This window comes from Megalobrama amblycephala, linkage group LG14 (assembly GCF_018812025.1).
Source record: "Megalobrama amblycephala isolate DHTTF-2021 linkage group LG14, ASM1881202v1, whole genome shotgun sequence".
Taxonomy (NCBI): Eukaryota; Metazoa; Chordata; class Actinopteri; order Cypriniformes; family Xenocyprididae; genus Megalobrama; species Megalobrama amblycephala.
In genome coordinates this window covers 43,831,676-43,850,387 of record NC_063057.1, presented here as the reverse complement: position 1 = coordinate 43,850,387, position 18,712 = coordinate 43,831,676, and the positions used below count along the sequence as shown (strand labels likewise).

Genomic DNA, 18,712 nt, shown 5'->3' with positions numbered 1-18,712 from the left:
CCATACTTATTAAAGATAGATCCTAGAGGAAGCATATAAAGGGAAAACAGTACTGGACCACGAATCGAACCCTGAGGGACACCAGACTTTAAATGTATTTCAGATGAGGAATGGTTTCCAATGCTAACAGCATACCTCCTATTAGTGAGATATGAGTAAAACCACTGCAACACCATGCCCCGAAGGCCAACACATGTTTCAAGATGTGATATAAGTGTATTACGGTCAACTAAGTCAAATGTAGAACTGAGGTTTGAGATAGGACAGTGTCCTTGTTACACATGCTACATGTAGTTACTGTAGTAATAATAATAAATTATACATAATTGCATGCAACTTAAACTAAACCAAACCCTATGGTAAGTACATGTAGCTGATTATTATTACACAGTACTTAAATTGTAAGTAATTACATTGTAACACAGACACCTTAAAATAAGTAACTAAAAAATGAGGGAATTGCATGTTTTTAGAAGATACATGAGAATATTTGTACTCTTTTTGTTCTATTTAGATTTTCATGCTGTAATCTCACTGGTCAGTTCTGTAAAAGTTTATCTTCATCTCTTCAATCATTAAACACACTGAGAGAGCTGGACCTGAGTCACAATTACCTGCATGAATCTGGAGTGAAGCTTCTGTCTGATGGACTGAAGAATTCACAATGTCAACTCAACATACTGAGGTAAGAGAAATGGATTAAGGATCACTTGGTTATGCAATTAAAGGAGTAACATGTTTTTTTTTTTAAATGTTTTGCTTTTCTTTTAGTGTGTAATGTATCTGTTTATGCATGTATAAGATCACAATGTTACAAAGAATAAATCTCTTTGTGGGAGACTTAGCTATCTAAGAACACTGATCCAGACCTGCCTAAAACACCTAAAATGAAGTCTAGAATTTACTTACGGAAACATCTACATTGATACAATGTTACATATTAGCATAATGTTAACGCAAAGGCATATGCAAAGAACTAGAAAAGTAAAACTACTTTGTTTGGCATTCTGAAAACAGACAAAATTAGGAATCAGTGTTTACGATTTATTTATAATGCTTGAGCAGTACAAACCAAAAGTTTACTTGTGTAAACAACATAACTTGCCAGTGTGAAACTTTCTGCTAAAGTTGTGCTTACAAATTTCGATTGATCTGCTTGATCATTCACTTTTTCAGAATCTGAGGGATGACATTATTAACTGTTTACAATTGCTTTAAAAGCCTTGGAAGCTGAAGCTAGCGATTATGGTAAGGGTCGTTACATTTCTGACATGCTTGAGGTTTTTGCCCAGTCACCTGGGCAATCAGAGCACTCTGAGCTTTTCAGAAGGAGGGGCTTTGTCGAAGCAGGAACTTAAATCAACGCTTTTCAGACAGACTGGGAATAGAGGTAATGCAATAATGTACAGTACAGTATGTGAAAAACAGTGTTTTTTGACACCTATTATGCCCCTTTATACAAGATGGAAATTAGGAAAATAAGAGTTTAAAAAGTCAAACTCTCAGTAGCAGTGTTCAGTTCAAACCGGAGTCAGACAATGATGTCTACAGAGCCAGAGAATAAATGCTTGCATGGAGACAGAACAGGTATAGTTTAGTTTAATTACACTTATGTTGTCATCTTGCTCTTATCAGCTATTAGTACAAGCGTGTTGTAGTGGACCCCGTCTGAATGATGGCAAGAACTTTCCTGATGACTTTTATGAAGTTTATTGTACTTCACACAAAAGAAGAGGCATCTGTTTCACTTCAGAAAATCACAGTAAGGGCTAAATAAAACAGTGCAAGAAGTATACAATAAAGTCTTATCCATAAACTCTCTCTCCCTTGCATTATCTTCAACATACACAGCAAATTACACAAACACTTGTCACAACCAACAGTAAACAAATATATACAGACATTATGCCTTTTTGGGGGTGCTCAATAAACTGGTAAGCTTTATATCCGTGAAACAACTCCAATGAACTGTAATAGAGTGCACGCTTTCCCTTATTACTGCTGTAACCAGTATCGCTCAAAAGACTGTAAACTGGATCACGAACAGTTGTTACTGATCCATCCAGCAGCTGTGATGTCAGGAAGCACATGAATACTGTTAGATTCACTCTTAAGGCCTTTCACACTGAACGCAAAATTCGGCACGAATGTTCGGCATGATGATTGAGACAATAGATCCCTATGAGACCATTCACACCGGGCACAAACATTCACAAAGCCTGTGACGATTTTTTTCCCTGTCACTCTGCAATGAAACGGTCCAATAGTATTTGAGCTTTAGATCACATGCCAGGAGCAGCTGCTGTTGCGAAAAACTAGTGTAAACAAACACTAAAGAAGAGTATCCAGGTGGAGATTATCATTGGTATCTGAGAACAGATTTATCCTCACGTTCTTAATACAGAATTTCATTTCTATTCATTTTCTACTGTATTATGTGATCACTGCCTGTTTTCTTCCATGTGTGTGAGTGTTATGATTATGAAAGCCTGGTTTAGATTTGTCAGTCATCATGTAATCATATCTCCTGCTTATCCATATATAAAAAAATGAGAAACATTTTTCTACACAATACAAACACAAATAGACACGATAACGATGATATGTTTTCTTTGTTTCTTTTTTATGCAGCTCATGGTATGTTTATACCAATAAAGAATGGTGATGACAAATGATAAGCAGATTTAGCATTCAATCAATTATAAAATGTACAAAGAATGTATTTCTGCCAATTATCGAATCAAAACCCACTTTAGGTCATATCAGATATTATTACAATAATTCGATGATGGTTTAAACTGTGTTTTGAGTGAAGACATTAATAATCATAATTTTGAAATGCAGCTTGATGCTAATTGTACCTCCTAATTATATTTTAAAATGTATTCTTATAAGCATTATAGATAATTTGTTTCTAATGTAGTTCCAAACTTTATTCATCTTAAAGGGGTTACATAATGCTACTATTATAAGATGTAAAATAAGTCTCTGATGTCCCCAAATTGTGTATCAAGTTTTACCTCACAATACCCCACAAATAATTTTTTATAGCATGTTAAATTTAGATAGATAGAGCAAAAACGCTCTGTTTTTGTGTCCCTTTAAATGCAAATGAGCTGATGCTCCTATGAAGAGGGTGGAGTTTCAAGAGCTCATGTTAGCAGTGCCGATAGAGTGCCTCAGGGATGACGCATTTTTGTAGGCAAAACCCGGAAGCGAGTTAGCATTTTAGGACTTCCGGTTCCAACGCCATCAAGTCTATGGGTTTTTTGAATGGGTTTTTGCTAAATTGCCTGAAATAAGGTCTGTGGTTAACAGATCAAAACGTGAAAGTATTTAGAGGCTTTATGACATAAAACACACCAGTTATAATCCACTTGTGATTTTTTAATCTTTTACTGTGTCTTAAAATCAGCGGTTGCTAACAAATTGCTAAAAGGGACTACTTCCTTTGGCGGGGACTTTAGACGTCATCATTAAAAATGGGACATTTGGACAGCATTTCTCATGAAAAAGTGGATAAGTATTCATAACAGCACAGATCATAATCAGCGAGCATGTTTTTAAATAAAGTTGTTTTTTAAATACAGTTTGAGGAAGCTTGGTGGTGGTGACATTGATCCGCAACCATGGTGTGCTGTAGTCCGTTTATAGCCTACTGTTATCCTTTTATATCTGACGACTTTATTTAGGCTTCAAAATCTATAAATGTTGTGTTAACTTGTAAAGATTATCTTGATAGACAAAACGTGTAAGTGTCATAACCCTTTATTAAACACAGAGCTTATTTTCTGCGGTTTTCCAAAAGTCTATGGGAAAAATGCATAGGCTTTCAACCGAGGGAACCCGTGCGCCGCTAACTTCTGGGTTGGCCTACAAAAACGCGTCATCCCTGGGGCACTCTATTACCCTCAGACTCACTGAAAATGTCAAACTGTTCAGCCTTTTATGTTCATATGTCATGATAATCTATAAATCGCTCATGTGGGAACTGTAGTAAGATGTCTACAGAGTCAGAGAATATATGCTGCATGAAGATAAAGCAGGTATAGTTTAGTTTAAGTATAATTATAACTTACGTTGTCATCTTGCTTTTATGACATGCTATTGCATTTGTGTTACATAATGTATTGCAATAACATGGCCTCACCCCTTTGTTGTGTGTTCTCGGGGGCAGAGTTAATGTAAATACTAGGGTTAGTGATGTCACTAACCCTGGAAGAAGCTTGTTGTAGTCCTCAAACAGAGAATTCCTTAAAAGAAAAGTATTTCCTTTTGTTTTGAACTTTGAGCATCCTAACTTTGCAGACATTATTTATGCTCTAACAGCAACATCACACACTAACTAAAGTTAAAAAAGTGAAATCACAATGAACCACTCCTTTAATTTAACACTATATTATGCAGTGGGCGATGTTAAAGCCATATACAAGATGCATACAAGAGGACAAATGCATGAATTAGCAGAAGGTGTTAAGTTGTTTCGCATTTGATGTGAATGGTCCTTTCTTCCGCAATTTGTCTCGTTTTTTCGCCTCGTGTTCAGTGTGAAAGGGCCTTTACATCCAACAAAACACCTCAATCACATTCTGGCCTGGAGAAAATGGCGGAGAGTATACAACTCGCTCAGGGCAGGGTCTGTGTTAATACGGTAGAGTCCGTCATCAGTCGTGGGCGGGCCTGTGTAAAGTGACGTCACTTTGCAGAGAATCTGCAAACAGCTTGTTCCGAGACATGAAATTTTTATGAATTTTTTTTTTTTTAAAAAGGAGTTGGTGGATTTTTATCATTATAGTGTGGTTGTGTACATATCATGTAAAAGTGAATTTTGCATAATAGGAACCCTTTAAAGCATGTTAACACTCTGAGGTCTGAAAACGCGCCGGCGCGTTTTGCAGGTTTTTTTTCACATTGCAGCAAAACAGACTTAAAATACTCTGTCATTTTTTGTCATAGAGACATAAGTAATATATCAATTGAAACTATAGAATATCTGCTTTTATTTGTATACACTCAGAGTAAAAACAAAATGTTGTGCTTTTTGTAAAATAAAGAAAACTAACATGATGCGTGATTTCTCCTCTCCCTCTGAACGAAGTCCAATCTGATAGTTCTCAGAAAATGAACTGTAACTTAGTGAATACTAATCACAGAAAAATTTAACTTATGTCTAAAAAAACGTTAAGATGTCAGGTTTTAAATCATGTAAGTCAAATCAAAAACAAACCTTCTGTGTTTATGTAATCTGTATGAAAAGAGAGCCATGTCAGAAGTCCGTGATTCAGCTCATTATCTGCTAATGCGGCCACGCCCACGGAGCCAGCGCTATTCAGACGCAAATTCAGAGGCAATACATGCATTCATCGTCTCAATCGTGTATTTATTGTCTTGAAAAGTGTTTATCTGGATGTAAAAGTCATGGTTAGGGAGCTCTAGAAGACATGCAGTTAGTTCCTGTTTTCTTTTCTTCTATATATGAATTTTAGATAAGTTTTTGTTTCTTTAGCGCCCTCCGGCTGCAGTATGAATTGGAAACTCCATTCATGGAATAGCCTCTTCTTCTTTTAGATGAATTTGTGGACTAAAAATGCACAGAGAGCGCCCTCCGACTTCAAGGATGAATTGAAAACACCAGCGCTCATAGTAATGACAATGAATATTAAATAAATATAACTTCTCTGTATAGAAAATTGACATAAGCATATGAGAATCCAATATTTCTCCAAATGTGCATGCTTTTAAACTAAAAGCCTATATTCAGACTCTTTGCATCACAGAAATACATTATATTTTAAAGTATAATATAAAACCATTACTTTATATTGTAATAATATTTTTCTGTATGTTTCATATATGATGAGCTTGAGACATCACAGAAGGTTTTTTTCACAGCCTACCTGACTGAAATGCCTCATTAATATGCAAGTCATTTCAGCTCATTACTATCCAATTCTTTTGTCTTCTCAGGTGAGAATGGCCCATTTTTCAGTGGTGATTCACGCCTCCATGCATACTGTGTTTCTTGGCAAAAAGTGTCTTACAAAAACTAAATCAATATATTGTTTTATATGAAGGAGTAGGCAGCATAATTTTTACATAATTTTGAAGCAAAAACTCTAGTTTACAACCTCCAATACCCTAAAGTATTGTAAACACAGATTTACTATACTTTTTTTGGCCTTATTTCAGTGACTTAAGTTTTTTGTTTTTTCAGTAACCACGCATAAACATTATTCCTTCAAAAACACAAACATGTACATACATGTTCCTCACATATTATTGTAGCCTAGTTTGTGCTGAATACAGTGTAATGACACTTTTGTCATTTATATGTTTATGAACAATTGAAAAAAGCACAAATGTCAGGGCATGTCAAAACTTCTCCAGGCCCCAAATCAGCCTCAGACTCCAGAGGGTTAACCTTTTATATTACACCCAATAAACAAAATTATAAGCTTTTAAAATAGCATCATATGACCCATTAAACATGTCCTTTGCTTACGTATTGATGTACTGGGTGTTTGTAATTTATCAACAGAACCCAGTGTGTTGGAAGACTTTGGGTTTGCATTTGAAATTAAATGAAAACTTTAAAAACAATGATAGAGATAAATTTTACTTATTTTATCCACTAGGGATCATGTAAGTATCTTATTTACACTATATTGCCAAAAGTATTGGGACACCCTTCAAAATAATTTAATTTAGGTGTTCCAATCACTTCCATGGCATGCAGACTGTTTCTACAAATATTTGTGAAAGAATGGGTCGCTCTCAGGAGCTCAAGCCTGGTACCGTGATTTCCACCTGTGCAATAAGTCAATTCGTGAAATTTCCTCACTACTAAGTATTCCACAGTCAACTGTTAGTGGTATCATAACAAAGTGGAAGCAATTGAGTAATTGCATCTCAGCCACGAAGTGGTAGCCACGTAAAATCACAGAGCGGGGTCAGCGCATGCAGAAGTTTTCTGTCTGGCAATCTGATGGACGTCTGGGTTTGGCGGTTGCCAGGAGAATGGTACTTGCCTGACTGCATTTTGCCCAGTGTAAAGTTTGATGGAGGTGGGATTATGGTTTGGGGTCGTTTTTCAGGGGTTAGGCTTAGCCGCTTAGTTCCAGTGAAAGGAATTCTTAATGCTTTAGCATACCAAGACATTTTGGACAATTTCATGCTCCCAACTTTGTGGGAACAGTTTGGGGATGGCCCCTTCCTGTTCCAACATGACTGCGCACCAGTACACAAAGCAAGGTCCATAAAGACATGGATGATTGAGTTTGGTGTGGAGAAACTTGAATGGCCTGTAAAGAGTCCTGACCTCAACCCGATAGAACACCTTTGGGATGAATTGGAGCGTACACTGCGAGCCAGGCCTTCTTGTCCAACATCACTGCCTGACCTCATAAATGCGCTTTAGAAGAATGGTCAAAAATTACCATAAACACACTCCTAAACCTTGTGGAAAGCCTTCCCAGAAACTAAGATTATCCTGTACCAGAATGAAAGGTAAAAAAAAAAAGTATGATGAAGGCTCATGATCCAAAGCAGACAACATCATCTGTAAAACATGGTGGATTGCATGGGCATGCATGGCTTCCAGTGGCACTGGGTCACTGGTGTTTATTGATGATGTGACAGAAGACAGAAGCAGCTGGATGAATTCTGAGGTGTATAGAGATATACTCTCAGCCCACATAATGTGGGTGATGAAATTGAGAACACAATCTTTTAAAGATTAATCGTGCAGCTTTGTGCATCTCTCTCTCTCTCTCTCTCTCTGAAATGATATCTGATGTATGAGTAGCACAAGGGCTTTACATTGCATTCATTGCTATAATATTCATGAGGTGAGACATCTCTATTAAAGGATACGCTTCCCGCACTTCACCCACCCATCACACCAGAAGTGATAAAAACCGCATTTGAAATTCTGCATTTTTTTGAATTTCAAAAAAACACTGTTTAGTATGTTTTTTTAAGCCATTTGGTTTACAAGGACACAAAGTGTCCTCATAAGCCATGTTTACGTTGTAATACCCATGTCATTATACACATTTGTGTGCACATAAGTGGTACTCAAGTACGCATATGCGGTAAAAATAAACGCTGCATACCAGAAAACATGGAAGGAAGCACTTTTGAGTACCATCATTTTTGAGGACCGGTTCACAAGGACACATTTACTTACTGTAGTAGGATTTTCTCCATCTCTGGTAAGATAGCAATCATGATGATAAGTGTGTTCTTTAATTATTAGGGGTGCAACGGATCGCAGTTAATCTATGATCCGTACAGATAAGGTCCAACGGTTTGGGACACATGTGATTCGCGGATTAACTGCTAAATTTAACCATCACAGAGTGAAAGTTTATCATTTGGACGTGTTTTGTCTCACCAATTAACACATTCAAACGATTTTAAATGCAGAAGAAGAGGTGAAAATTGGGACTTGCGAGCTGTTATCTGTGCGCACAGCCTCACACACCTGAAAGGCGCATGCAGAGAGAAAGAGAGAGAGAGAGAGAGAGAGAGAGAGAGAACACCCGATAGAACACCTTTGGGATGAATTGGAGCGTACACTGCGAGCCAGGCCTTCTTGTCCAACATCACTGCCTGACCTCATAAATGCGCTTTAGAAGAATGGTCAAAAATTACCATAAACACACTCCTAAACCTTGTGGAAAGCCTTCCCAGAAACTAAGATTATCCTGTACCAGAATGAAAGGTAAAAAAAAAAAGTATGATGAAGGCTCATGATCCAAAGCAGACAACATCATCTGTAAAACATGGTGGATTGCATGGGCATGCATGGCTTCCAGTGGCACTGGGTCACTGGTGTTTATTGATGATGTGACAGAAGACAGAAGCAGCTGGATGAATTCTGAGGTGTATAGAGATATACTCTCAGCCCACATAATGTGGGTGATGAAATTGAGAACACAATCTTTTAAAGATTAATCGTGCAGCTTTGTGCATCTCTCTCTCTCTCTCTCTCTCTGAAATGATATCTGATGTATGAGTAGCACAAGGGCTTTACATTGCATTCATTGCTATAATATTCATGAGGTGAGACATCTCTATTAAAGGATACGCTTCCCGCACTTCACCCACCCATCACACCAGAAGTGGAACTGAAAACGCTGAAATTTGCTTGAATTATTGTGCTAGCTTGACCCAACAGTAGGGTTGGGAACTGAGAACCGGTTTTTATCTAGAACCAGTAGTGTTTTTTGAAAAATACTGGAACCATGCAAAATTTCAAAGTTCACCTCCTGATAAATAAAATGTTAATCGTGATCAATATTTGATGAATACTATGTGCAGAACACACGGAAAAAAAAATTAACCCACCATCTTCATCTTTACTGAACAATATTTTATGCTTTGTTTTAGACTTGCTTACTGTTCCCTTACTGGTGAGTGCTGTGAAAGTTTATCTTCGTCTCTACAATCATCAAACTCCTCACTGAGAGAGCTGGACCTCAGTAAGAATGACCTGCAGGATTCAGGAGTGAAGCTTCTATGTGATGGACTGAAGAGTTCACATTGTCAACTCAACATACTGAGGTAAAAAAAAGAAAAAGGTTCACTTGGTTACGCAATTAAAGATGCCCTCTGCTCTGGTCCTGATCTCTTGAGTGTTTGTAATATACAGTATCAGCAGACCCCAGTTTCAGCCTGTTGTTATAAAGAGATAAATCCTGCTCCATCAACACTGTGACAATGAGTAAAACACTGAACTCAGTTATTCCAGCTGAACTGAACCTTTAATCAGTGATTTGTGGAGGAAAAAGTCACATTGAATCAATAAACCCTTTAAAGCAGAGTTACAGGAATCTGAACACTCCTGTGTGTGAATCATTTTTAAGATGATCTCCAGACCCTGATGATGATGATGTATGTGTGTGTTTGTAGATTATCTGGCTGTATGATGACAGAGGAAGGCTGTTGTTATCTGGCTTCAGCTCTGAGTTCAAACCCCTCACATCTGAGAGAGCTGGATCTGAGCTACAATTACCCAGGACAATCTTTAGTCAAGCTGCTCTCTGATCCAAACTACAGACTGGACAAACTTAAGTATGTTCAACATTAACAATCATCCTGTCCAAACACACATCAGTGTGTGTGTGTATTATATATATATATACACACATCAGTGTGTGTGTGTGTGTATTATGTATTATATATATATATATATATATATATATATATATATATATATATATATATATATATATATATATATATATATATATATATATATACACACACACACACATACATACACACATCTGTCACCATTACTTACCCTCTTGTCATTCCAAATTTCTTATATATCTGTCTTGGTATTACCATAGTGCATGTCTAAATAAGCACTTTGTGATATTTATTATTCACAAATAAAATTAGGATTGTTTCGCATCACCTGTAGTGTAGAAAAAAAAACATTGTTTGCTGTGTTGTGTCTGTTTAGGACGTAGTGGAAGGTTTTCTTTGATTTCATGAGAAACATTTGTTGTCAGTGTTTTTATTTTTATTTCTATTGTGTAAAATGAATGACTTATTTAATTTTTATAGTGTGGATCATGGAGGAGAGTTCATGATTACAACAGGACTGCAGAAATGTAGGTCACACATACACACACACACACACACACACACACACTTGTATATGTGGTTTACGGGGACTCTTCATAGACGTAATAGTTTTTTATACTGTACAAACTATATTCTATCCCCCTACACTACCCCTACCCACTAAAACTGTCTGCATTTTTTTGAATTTCAAAAAAACACTGTTTAGTATGTTTTTTTAAGCCATTTGGTTTACAAGGACACAAAGTGTCCTCATAAGCCATGTTTACGTTGTAATACCCATGTCATTATACACATTTGTGTGCACATAAGTGGTACTCAAGTACGCATATGCGGTAAAAATAAACGCTGCATACCAGAAAACATGGAAGGAAGCACTTTTGAGTACCATCATTTTTGAGGACCGGTTCACAAGGACACATTTACTTACTGTAGTAGGATTTTCTCCATCTCTGGTAAGATAGCAATCATGATGATAAGTGTGTTCTTTAATTATTAGGGGTGCAACGGATCGCAGTTAATCTATGATCCGTACAGATAAGGTCCAACGGTTTGGGACACATGTGATTCGCGGATTAACTGCTAAATTTAACCATCACAGAGTGAAAGTTTATCATTTGGACGTGTTTTGTCTCACCAATTAACACATTCAAACGATTTTAAATGCAGAAGAAGAGGTGAAAATTGGGACTTGCGAGCTGTTATCTGTGCGCACAGCCTCACACACCTGAAAGGCGCATGCAGAGAGAAAGAGAGAGAGAGAGAGAGAGAGAGAGAGAGACTTTTTGACTTTTAGAATGTCCTTTATTTATACATTACAAAATAGCTTTTTTTTTTTTTTTTTTTTTTTTCCTTTTATGGGAAAAAACCACATAAGTTTATACATTCCCAAGCTATAAAAACATGAATAAATAAATAAATAAACAATAAAAGACCTTAAACACTCAATTACAAACCTTCTCAAAAAATGTTAATTTTAAATCCTTCAAAACCATCAGGTTCACATAAAAACCCATCAACTCCCCAAAAATGATAAAAAAAACATCACATTATTAGTAAGTTTGTAAAAAGCATATTCCAACGTTAGTCTTTTTTTAATAAAACAATTAACCATGAAAACAGGATCTGTTTCACCCCCCCTTTGCTTCCACTTTATTTTTCCTTGTAACCCAAATTGCAAGCTTGATTAAACCATACAAAAAATTTAAAATAATCACTTTCATCCTTTTATCAACGGAGTACTTTGGGCCATAAATGTACAGATTAAAACTAAAACAACCCACCAGTCTTATACTCCAACATTTTGCCAATCCTAAAATATTTTTTAAACGAGAACATTGCATAAAAACATGTAAAACACTCTCAGACTCACCACAGAAAGGACATCCCTCCCCAACTAAAGGATCTAACCGTGCTATGTGTCTGTTCGTAGCTAATATCCCATATACAATTCTCCATTGAAGATCTCCTATTCTCTTCTCAATGGGTCTTTTGTACAGGGACCTCCAGCTTCCTCTCGGGGAAGAGTCTGACTCCAACACTGAAGTCCATTTTGTTCCTTTGAAGTCTTTAAAAATTTTATAGTTGCAGTTTTTAACACACACTCTGTAAAGGGTTTTCCTGGTTAACGTTCTAAAACAACTCAACTCGGGGATTTTCATATTCACTGTGTTTCCAGGGGTTTCCTCCCAATCCTCATCCTTTAGGGAGATTTTAAAATCAGGGAAACCATACGCCTCTTTACAGGTTTTTGGAGCAGTAACATTTAAAAAGTCTCTTGCGGCTCTTGGGAGTGCCAACTCTAGTTCGTTAAACAACCGTTGGGTGGTCCTTATGGATCTGAAGCCCACCATATCAGCCAGTTCCTTTGCCTCCATCCATTCACATCCTCTTCTAAGATCGGATACCTTTGATAACCCAGCACTAATCAGTGCGACTCTAATGGCATCAGAGGGCAAACAAACAGTGTGTAAAAGATCATTAAAAAATAAGGGCTCTTTCAGGATCCAGGCATCAGGACTCCCCCATTCTCTGGAAAAATTAAAAGTCTGCCACAGCTCCAATATATTACTATAAAAGGGTGTAAGTCCTCCGAGTGAAGTTCCATTAAAATTCATTAAAAACAGTTGTCTGTCCAATCCCATTCTTCTGGTCTTGAGAAGCAGGGCACACGCAACGTCCATCCACACGTGAGGCTGATGATAGAGGAGGCGCTGGACCGCCATCAATCGAAAGGTTGCCAGCCTCGCCTTTATGTCGATGAGTCCCTGTCCACCTTCATGCACCGGCAGGTAGAGCATCGCTGGCTTTAGCCAATGTTGTCCAGACCAGAAGAAGTCCACCAGCATCTTTTGAATCTCTCTGATTAAAACCATCGGTGGGTCGAGGACCATAAACTTATGCCAGAGTGTTGAGGCAATCAAATTGTTGGCGATCAGAACTCTTCCCCTATACGAAAGCTGGGGTAGCAACCATTTCCATTTAGACAACTTAGCGCGGACCCTATCTACTAATCCCTCCCAATTTTTCTTTTCAAAGTCATCATTACCTAAAAATACCCCTAAATATTTAAAACCTATTTTATTCCATTTAACATTTTTTGGAAGTTTAGGTAAGTTAAAAATATCATTACTTTTGGATCCAAACCATAAGGCTTCTGTTTTTTCCCAGTTAAGTTTGGCAGAAGAAAGTTTGCCATACATTTCTAAGCTTTCTTCTAAACATTGCACATCTTCTGTATTTTTAATTACAACAGCAACATCATCAGCATAAGCAGAGAGAACAAAAGCTTCTTTTCTTAAACCTCCTGATATAACTATGCCCTTTAATTTTTTCCTTATCATGCAAAGTAAAGGTTCTATTGCTAAACTGTAAAGCTGTCCTGACATCGGACATCCCTGTCTAATGCCTTTCTCCATTTTTACAGGAACGCTTAACCCTCCTCCAACTTTTATCAAACATGAAGCGTCATGGTATAACACCTTTATCCAAGATAAAAACTTTTTTTTTAGAACATAAAAGAGATAGTGGTGATCTACACGATCAAAAGCTTTCTCTTGATCAAGAGAAACAATCCCAAAGTCCACATTGTACAGTTTTGTATACCTTAAAATATCTCTCATTAAAAACAGGTTATCATAAATAGATTTCTTGGGAATACAATAAGCTTGGTCTTCAAAAATTAACTTGTCTAACACTTTTTTAAGTCTGTTAACAAAACACTTGGACAGTATTTTGTAATCTGTAGTGAGTACAGACACAGGCCTCCAATTTTTTAACATAAGCAAATCTCCTTTTTTGGGGATTAGAGAGAGAACGGCCCGCTGACAACTTTTAGGGAGCATATTCAGATTAAAACTTTCCTTTAAAACACAAACCAAATCTTGCCCAATAACTTCCCAAAAGGACTTATAAAACTCTGCCGGCAGACCATCAATGCCTGGAGCTTTCCCTTTATTAAGCTGATGAACTGCTTCCGTCACTTCTCCGAAACACAGGTCACTTTCAAGAGTTTGTGCAGTTTGTTCATCCAATACTGGCAGACCATTAAAAAAGTCACTTGATGGATAGAAGTCAGTCTCTTCTTTTGCATATAAATTAGTGTAAAAGTCCACAGCAAGCCTTCTCATCTCCTGAGGATCTGAGGTAACTGTCCCGTTTGCTTTTCGAATGCCATGCATAACATTGGATTGGGAGTATTTTTTCTCCAAGTTAAAGAAGAAGGTTGTTGGAGCATCCATATCCTGCACTGATATAAACCGTGCTCTGACCAAAGCTGCTTTAACCCTCTCCTGAAATATATCTCTTAATTCCTGTTTTTTTGTCTTTAAGCGTTCTTGTAAACAAGGATCATTTTGGTTCATCAGGCTATTTTGAATTTCACATATCTCTTTTTCTAAAACATATACAGTATATTTAAGCTTGTTTCTTGTATGTGATAAAAATTGCTGACTAAAAAGTTTAATCTGAGCTTTCCCCACTTCCCACCACTGCAGGAGATTGTTAAAATCACTTTTTTGAGTTACCCAATAACTCCAAAATTGTTTAAAATTTTCGCAGAAGTCGTGATCTAAAAGAAGTTTGGTGTCAAACCTCCAAAAATAAAAACGAGGGGTTGTATGTGACAATAACACATGTAAAGTGATCATATGGTGGTCTGAGATAACGTTTGGGATTATTTGTGTGTCCATTGCTCTATTATACATAGTTTTCTTCATATAAAATCTATCGAGACGAGCAGCACTAATTCTATTGTTAGTAACTCTAATCCAGGTGTACTGTTTCACTCCTTCATTCTTTCCTCTCCAAATATCAAAGAGTTCTGATTGTTTTATAACATTTTTTAGGGATAGAGCAGATGATGGATGAGGTTCTTCACCATTCCTGTCAGTGATAAAATCTACAGTACAGTTCCAATCCCCACCCATAATTAAAAATCATCTTGATCTAAATCATAAAGAACTTTCTTAAGTTTCTGAAACAGTTGAATTCGATCACTTCCTACTGTGGGAGCATAAATATTAATAAAAACAAAAACCTTACTGTTTATTTCTACTTTTAAAACAAGGAGCCTTCCTTTTTCTACTTCCCGTTTTGATAAAATATTGATCTTTGTTTTCACTGAGAAAAGTATTGCCACCCCTGCACTTACATTAGTGCCATGGCTTAAAACACACTTACCATCCCACCTCAAACCCCAATCTGTTTCATTTGCTTCATCACTGTGTGTTTCTTGAAGAAACATCACATTAATCTCTTTAGGTCCAATACACTCTTTTAACAAAGCTAATTTATTTCCATCCCTGGCCCCATTTATGTTTAAAGATCCTACTCTCAGGATATCCATAGAAATAAAAGAGGGAAGGAGATCAAATAAAATCAGAAAAGTAAAGAGAAACCCGAAAGAGTTGTAGACACCCATGTGATCCTTATTTTAATTTACTTCTCTTATTTCGAACTTTCTTTGAACTTTGCCTAATTGCCGTTATGTGTTTCTTTAACCTAAATCTCTTTTGTTGGGACAGAACTTCATTGCTGCACTCACTGCGAATTTTTATCACTGAATCAACAAACTTGCTTAAATCAGGGAAAAACTCTACAAGTTCAACACTTTTGCCTTTGGTTTCATCCAAGAAGTTGTTAATCTGTTCAATAGTATACAACTCTCCTTCATAAGCCTTATCCATATCCACATCAAAACAGGATTCATCATCTCTAATGCTTCCTTCAGTGACTGCAGACTGTCCATCCACCTCATCATCACTACTCTCCACACACCTCTTACTCAAAGCCTCTTCAGCTTTAGCACCATCAGAACTCTGCTGAACACTTACAGCACTGACACTAGGCATTTGACTATCATTAACAACATTAACCGCTTCACTTACCTCAGTGTTAATCACTTTGGCCGTCTCTGCCTGTACACTGCCTTCCGTCGTTACAATTTGTTGCTCATCTGTCCGCGGGCCCTGGTTCTCCTCGGCGCGTTGTTTATGTGGACAGACGAAGCGTTTGTGGCCGATATCTCCGCACTCAAAACAGCGTAAACTGTCTGTGCTCGCGTACAGCATGTATGAACTGTCTCCGTGAGACACACGGAAAGAGACATTGAGTGTTTTGTCCGGCGAAGTTAGAAACATATACAGTTGTCTCCTAAAAGACAACACGTGTTTTAGCTATGCGTTCTTGCATCCGAGCGGAATCATTTTCACCCATCCAGCAATTTTCCCGAATCTAGACAACTCCGTTACAATTGAATCACTAGAAATAAAAGGCGGTACATTTGAAACCGTGACTTTTGTAGCCGGGGCAGATAAGGGTGTGACGGGCACGTACGTTTCCTTAACCCAAATTCCGTTTTCAATCATAGTTTTTACTAAGTGTTCATTTTTTAGAAACACTACAACAGCTTTATTCATCCTAGAGGCCGAGTTTATGTTTTCGTGGCCGATTTGGTCCGCGACGGCGAGGAGAACATCTTCTATGGTTGCGCCTGATTCCAGCGCACACCTGAACCCATTCCTGAGAGAGAGAGGCGACGCTCCCCGCTCCGGGGCAGACGTCATTACAGCCTCACGCTCCCCACTCACTCAATCACACTGACTAACACAAAAACAAAAGGGAAAAAAAGGAAAAAAGAAAAATAATGCCCAAAGAATTGGGAGAAAAAAGGAAAAGAAAAAGACAAACAACGGTTAAATCAGAAAAAATCTTGAAAAACCGTGCGCTCCCCCACATGCAACCCAAACGCCACACTCTCGCTACCCAGCATGCAACACACCAGAGAGAGAGAGAGAGAGAGAGAGAGTCAGCGCTTGAACATTTGAACATCCAATGAATTCCTCTTTCGCATCCTCATGCGCTTAAACGGACACGTACACACAAAATTATGTCAAAATACCTGTCTCGGCAAGTATTCTCTCGGTTATGCCAAGTGAACAGTTGAGAAAGAAACAGGATGTGTGTCAGTTATTCAGTCTATGCTTTCCTTCTTAAAGTGACAGCAGCCTTTGTTGTTGTCTGTTTCCTTAATGTTAGTATAAAAATAAAAAATCATCATCTACCATGTTCGAGAGAAAAGAAGATAGTACCAAGCAACATCTCCAGGTGCTCCCTTGAGAACCAGATCATGAACGTTATGTGCATCCCTGCTCATAAACCATGTATACAAGAGCAAACACACCTAAATTGTTGTTTTGTGTTATAAATGTTGTAATCTTGTTTTCTTTTGTGCAGATGCACGTAATCTCACTCTGGATTTAAACACGGCACACGCTCGTCTCACACTATCTGAGGACAACAGAAAGGTGACACTTGTGACAGAAAATCATCCGTATCCTGATCATCCAGAGAGATTTGATGATATTCCTCAGATTCTGTGTAGAGAGAGTCTGTCTGGACGCTGTTACTGGGAGGCTGAATTGAGCGGGTTTGCAGCTAATATATCAGTTACATATAAAGGAATTAATAGGAAAGAGAAGAGTAAAGACTGTATGTTTGGATACAATGAAAAGTCCTGGAGTCTGAACTGTTTTGATAACAGTGTCAATGTTTGTCATGGTAATAAGATCAGAGTCATATCTGCCCAATTAAATCGCTCTAAGAGAGTAGGAGTGTATCTGGACTGGTCGGCTGGCACTCTGTCATTCTACAATGTCTCTGACATGCACAAACTCACACACTTACACACATTCAAAACCACATTTACTGACCCAGTCTATGCTGGATTTGGGGTTGATTGGGGTTCAACAGTGTCTCTGTGTGAGATTAACTGTTCATGACCGATGGGAGCACCGGTGCTCCTGTTTGCGTTGTCTCCGTTTAACCCTTTGACGCGTATGATCACACCGATGTGATCAGTCTTGGCTGGCCCCAGGAGCGTACGATCACACCGGTGTGATTAGAATGTTCAGCGCATCACGTGATCAACTGCCAAATTCATATGTGTGTGCGCGCTTTGGCTGGCGCTAAACCAGAGACGGATGTGCGCAGCGCTTTTCATATATCACGTATATGCCGTGTTTTCAACCAAATAATGTTTATTTTAGGTTTCAGACATTTAAATACACACGAGTACTAACAAATCAATATATTTAGGGTTTGTAAAATACACGGTCTATAGAAGCAGAAATAACAACCCTTTCCATTATAATTAGACGACACGATTTATTCATATCAGATACACATTGTGAAAGTAACTTTAAAGTTTACTCTATTCTTCCCCAGTTCACCGACTCACTTTAATGTATTTCGGGAGAAGGGGATGAATTCACGTGTTGTAAATCCAACAGATCCGATTCTCTGTGCGGCGCAAACGGCTCAACTAACGCGATTGACAATCGGAATATCAGATATTTCATGCTATAGTTAACAAATTTGTGAATATTTTGAATAAAAAAGGAAAAGGAAAAACAAAATAAAAGCAGATCATCAGTCATACAGCGCTGCGGTGTGTTACGTGACAAGCAATGACGTGTCACCATGGAAACAATAAAGTGATATGTTCTAAATCAGTGTTTCTCAACCAGGGGTCCATGGACCCCTAGTGGTCCTTGACATAATGCCAGGGGGTCCTTATAAAATATCTGAATATAAATTTTTGTATATTTTGACATTG

The 18,712-nt window shown here is 37.7% G+C and overlaps 1 protein-coding gene across 2 annotated transcripts in view; it reads left to right on the top strand.

Annotated features, from left to right (window-relative positions):
- LOC125245973 (NACHT, LRR and PYD domains-containing protein 3-like) overlaps positions 1-18,343 on the top strand; it is a 30,463-nt gene extending 12,120 nt beyond the window's left edge. The window contains exons 6-10 of one of the 2 annotated variants that reach the window (XM_048156783.1): positions 515-685; positions 9,394-9,567; positions 9,916-10,077; positions 10,579-10,625; positions 17,332-18,343. In XM_048156783.1, coding sequence (XP_048012740.1) covers positions 515-685; positions 9,394-9,567; positions 9,916-10,077; positions 10,579-10,625; positions 17,332-17,876 — 1,099 coding nt within the window. In that variant the 3' untranslated portion in view covers positions 17,877-18,343. The remainder of the gene's footprint in view (positions 1-514; positions 686-9,393; positions 9,568-9,915; positions 10,078-10,578; positions 10,626-17,331) is intronic. The other variant, XM_048156784.1, reaches the window with a different exon arrangement.
- Positions 18,344-18,712: the final 369 nt, after the last annotated feature.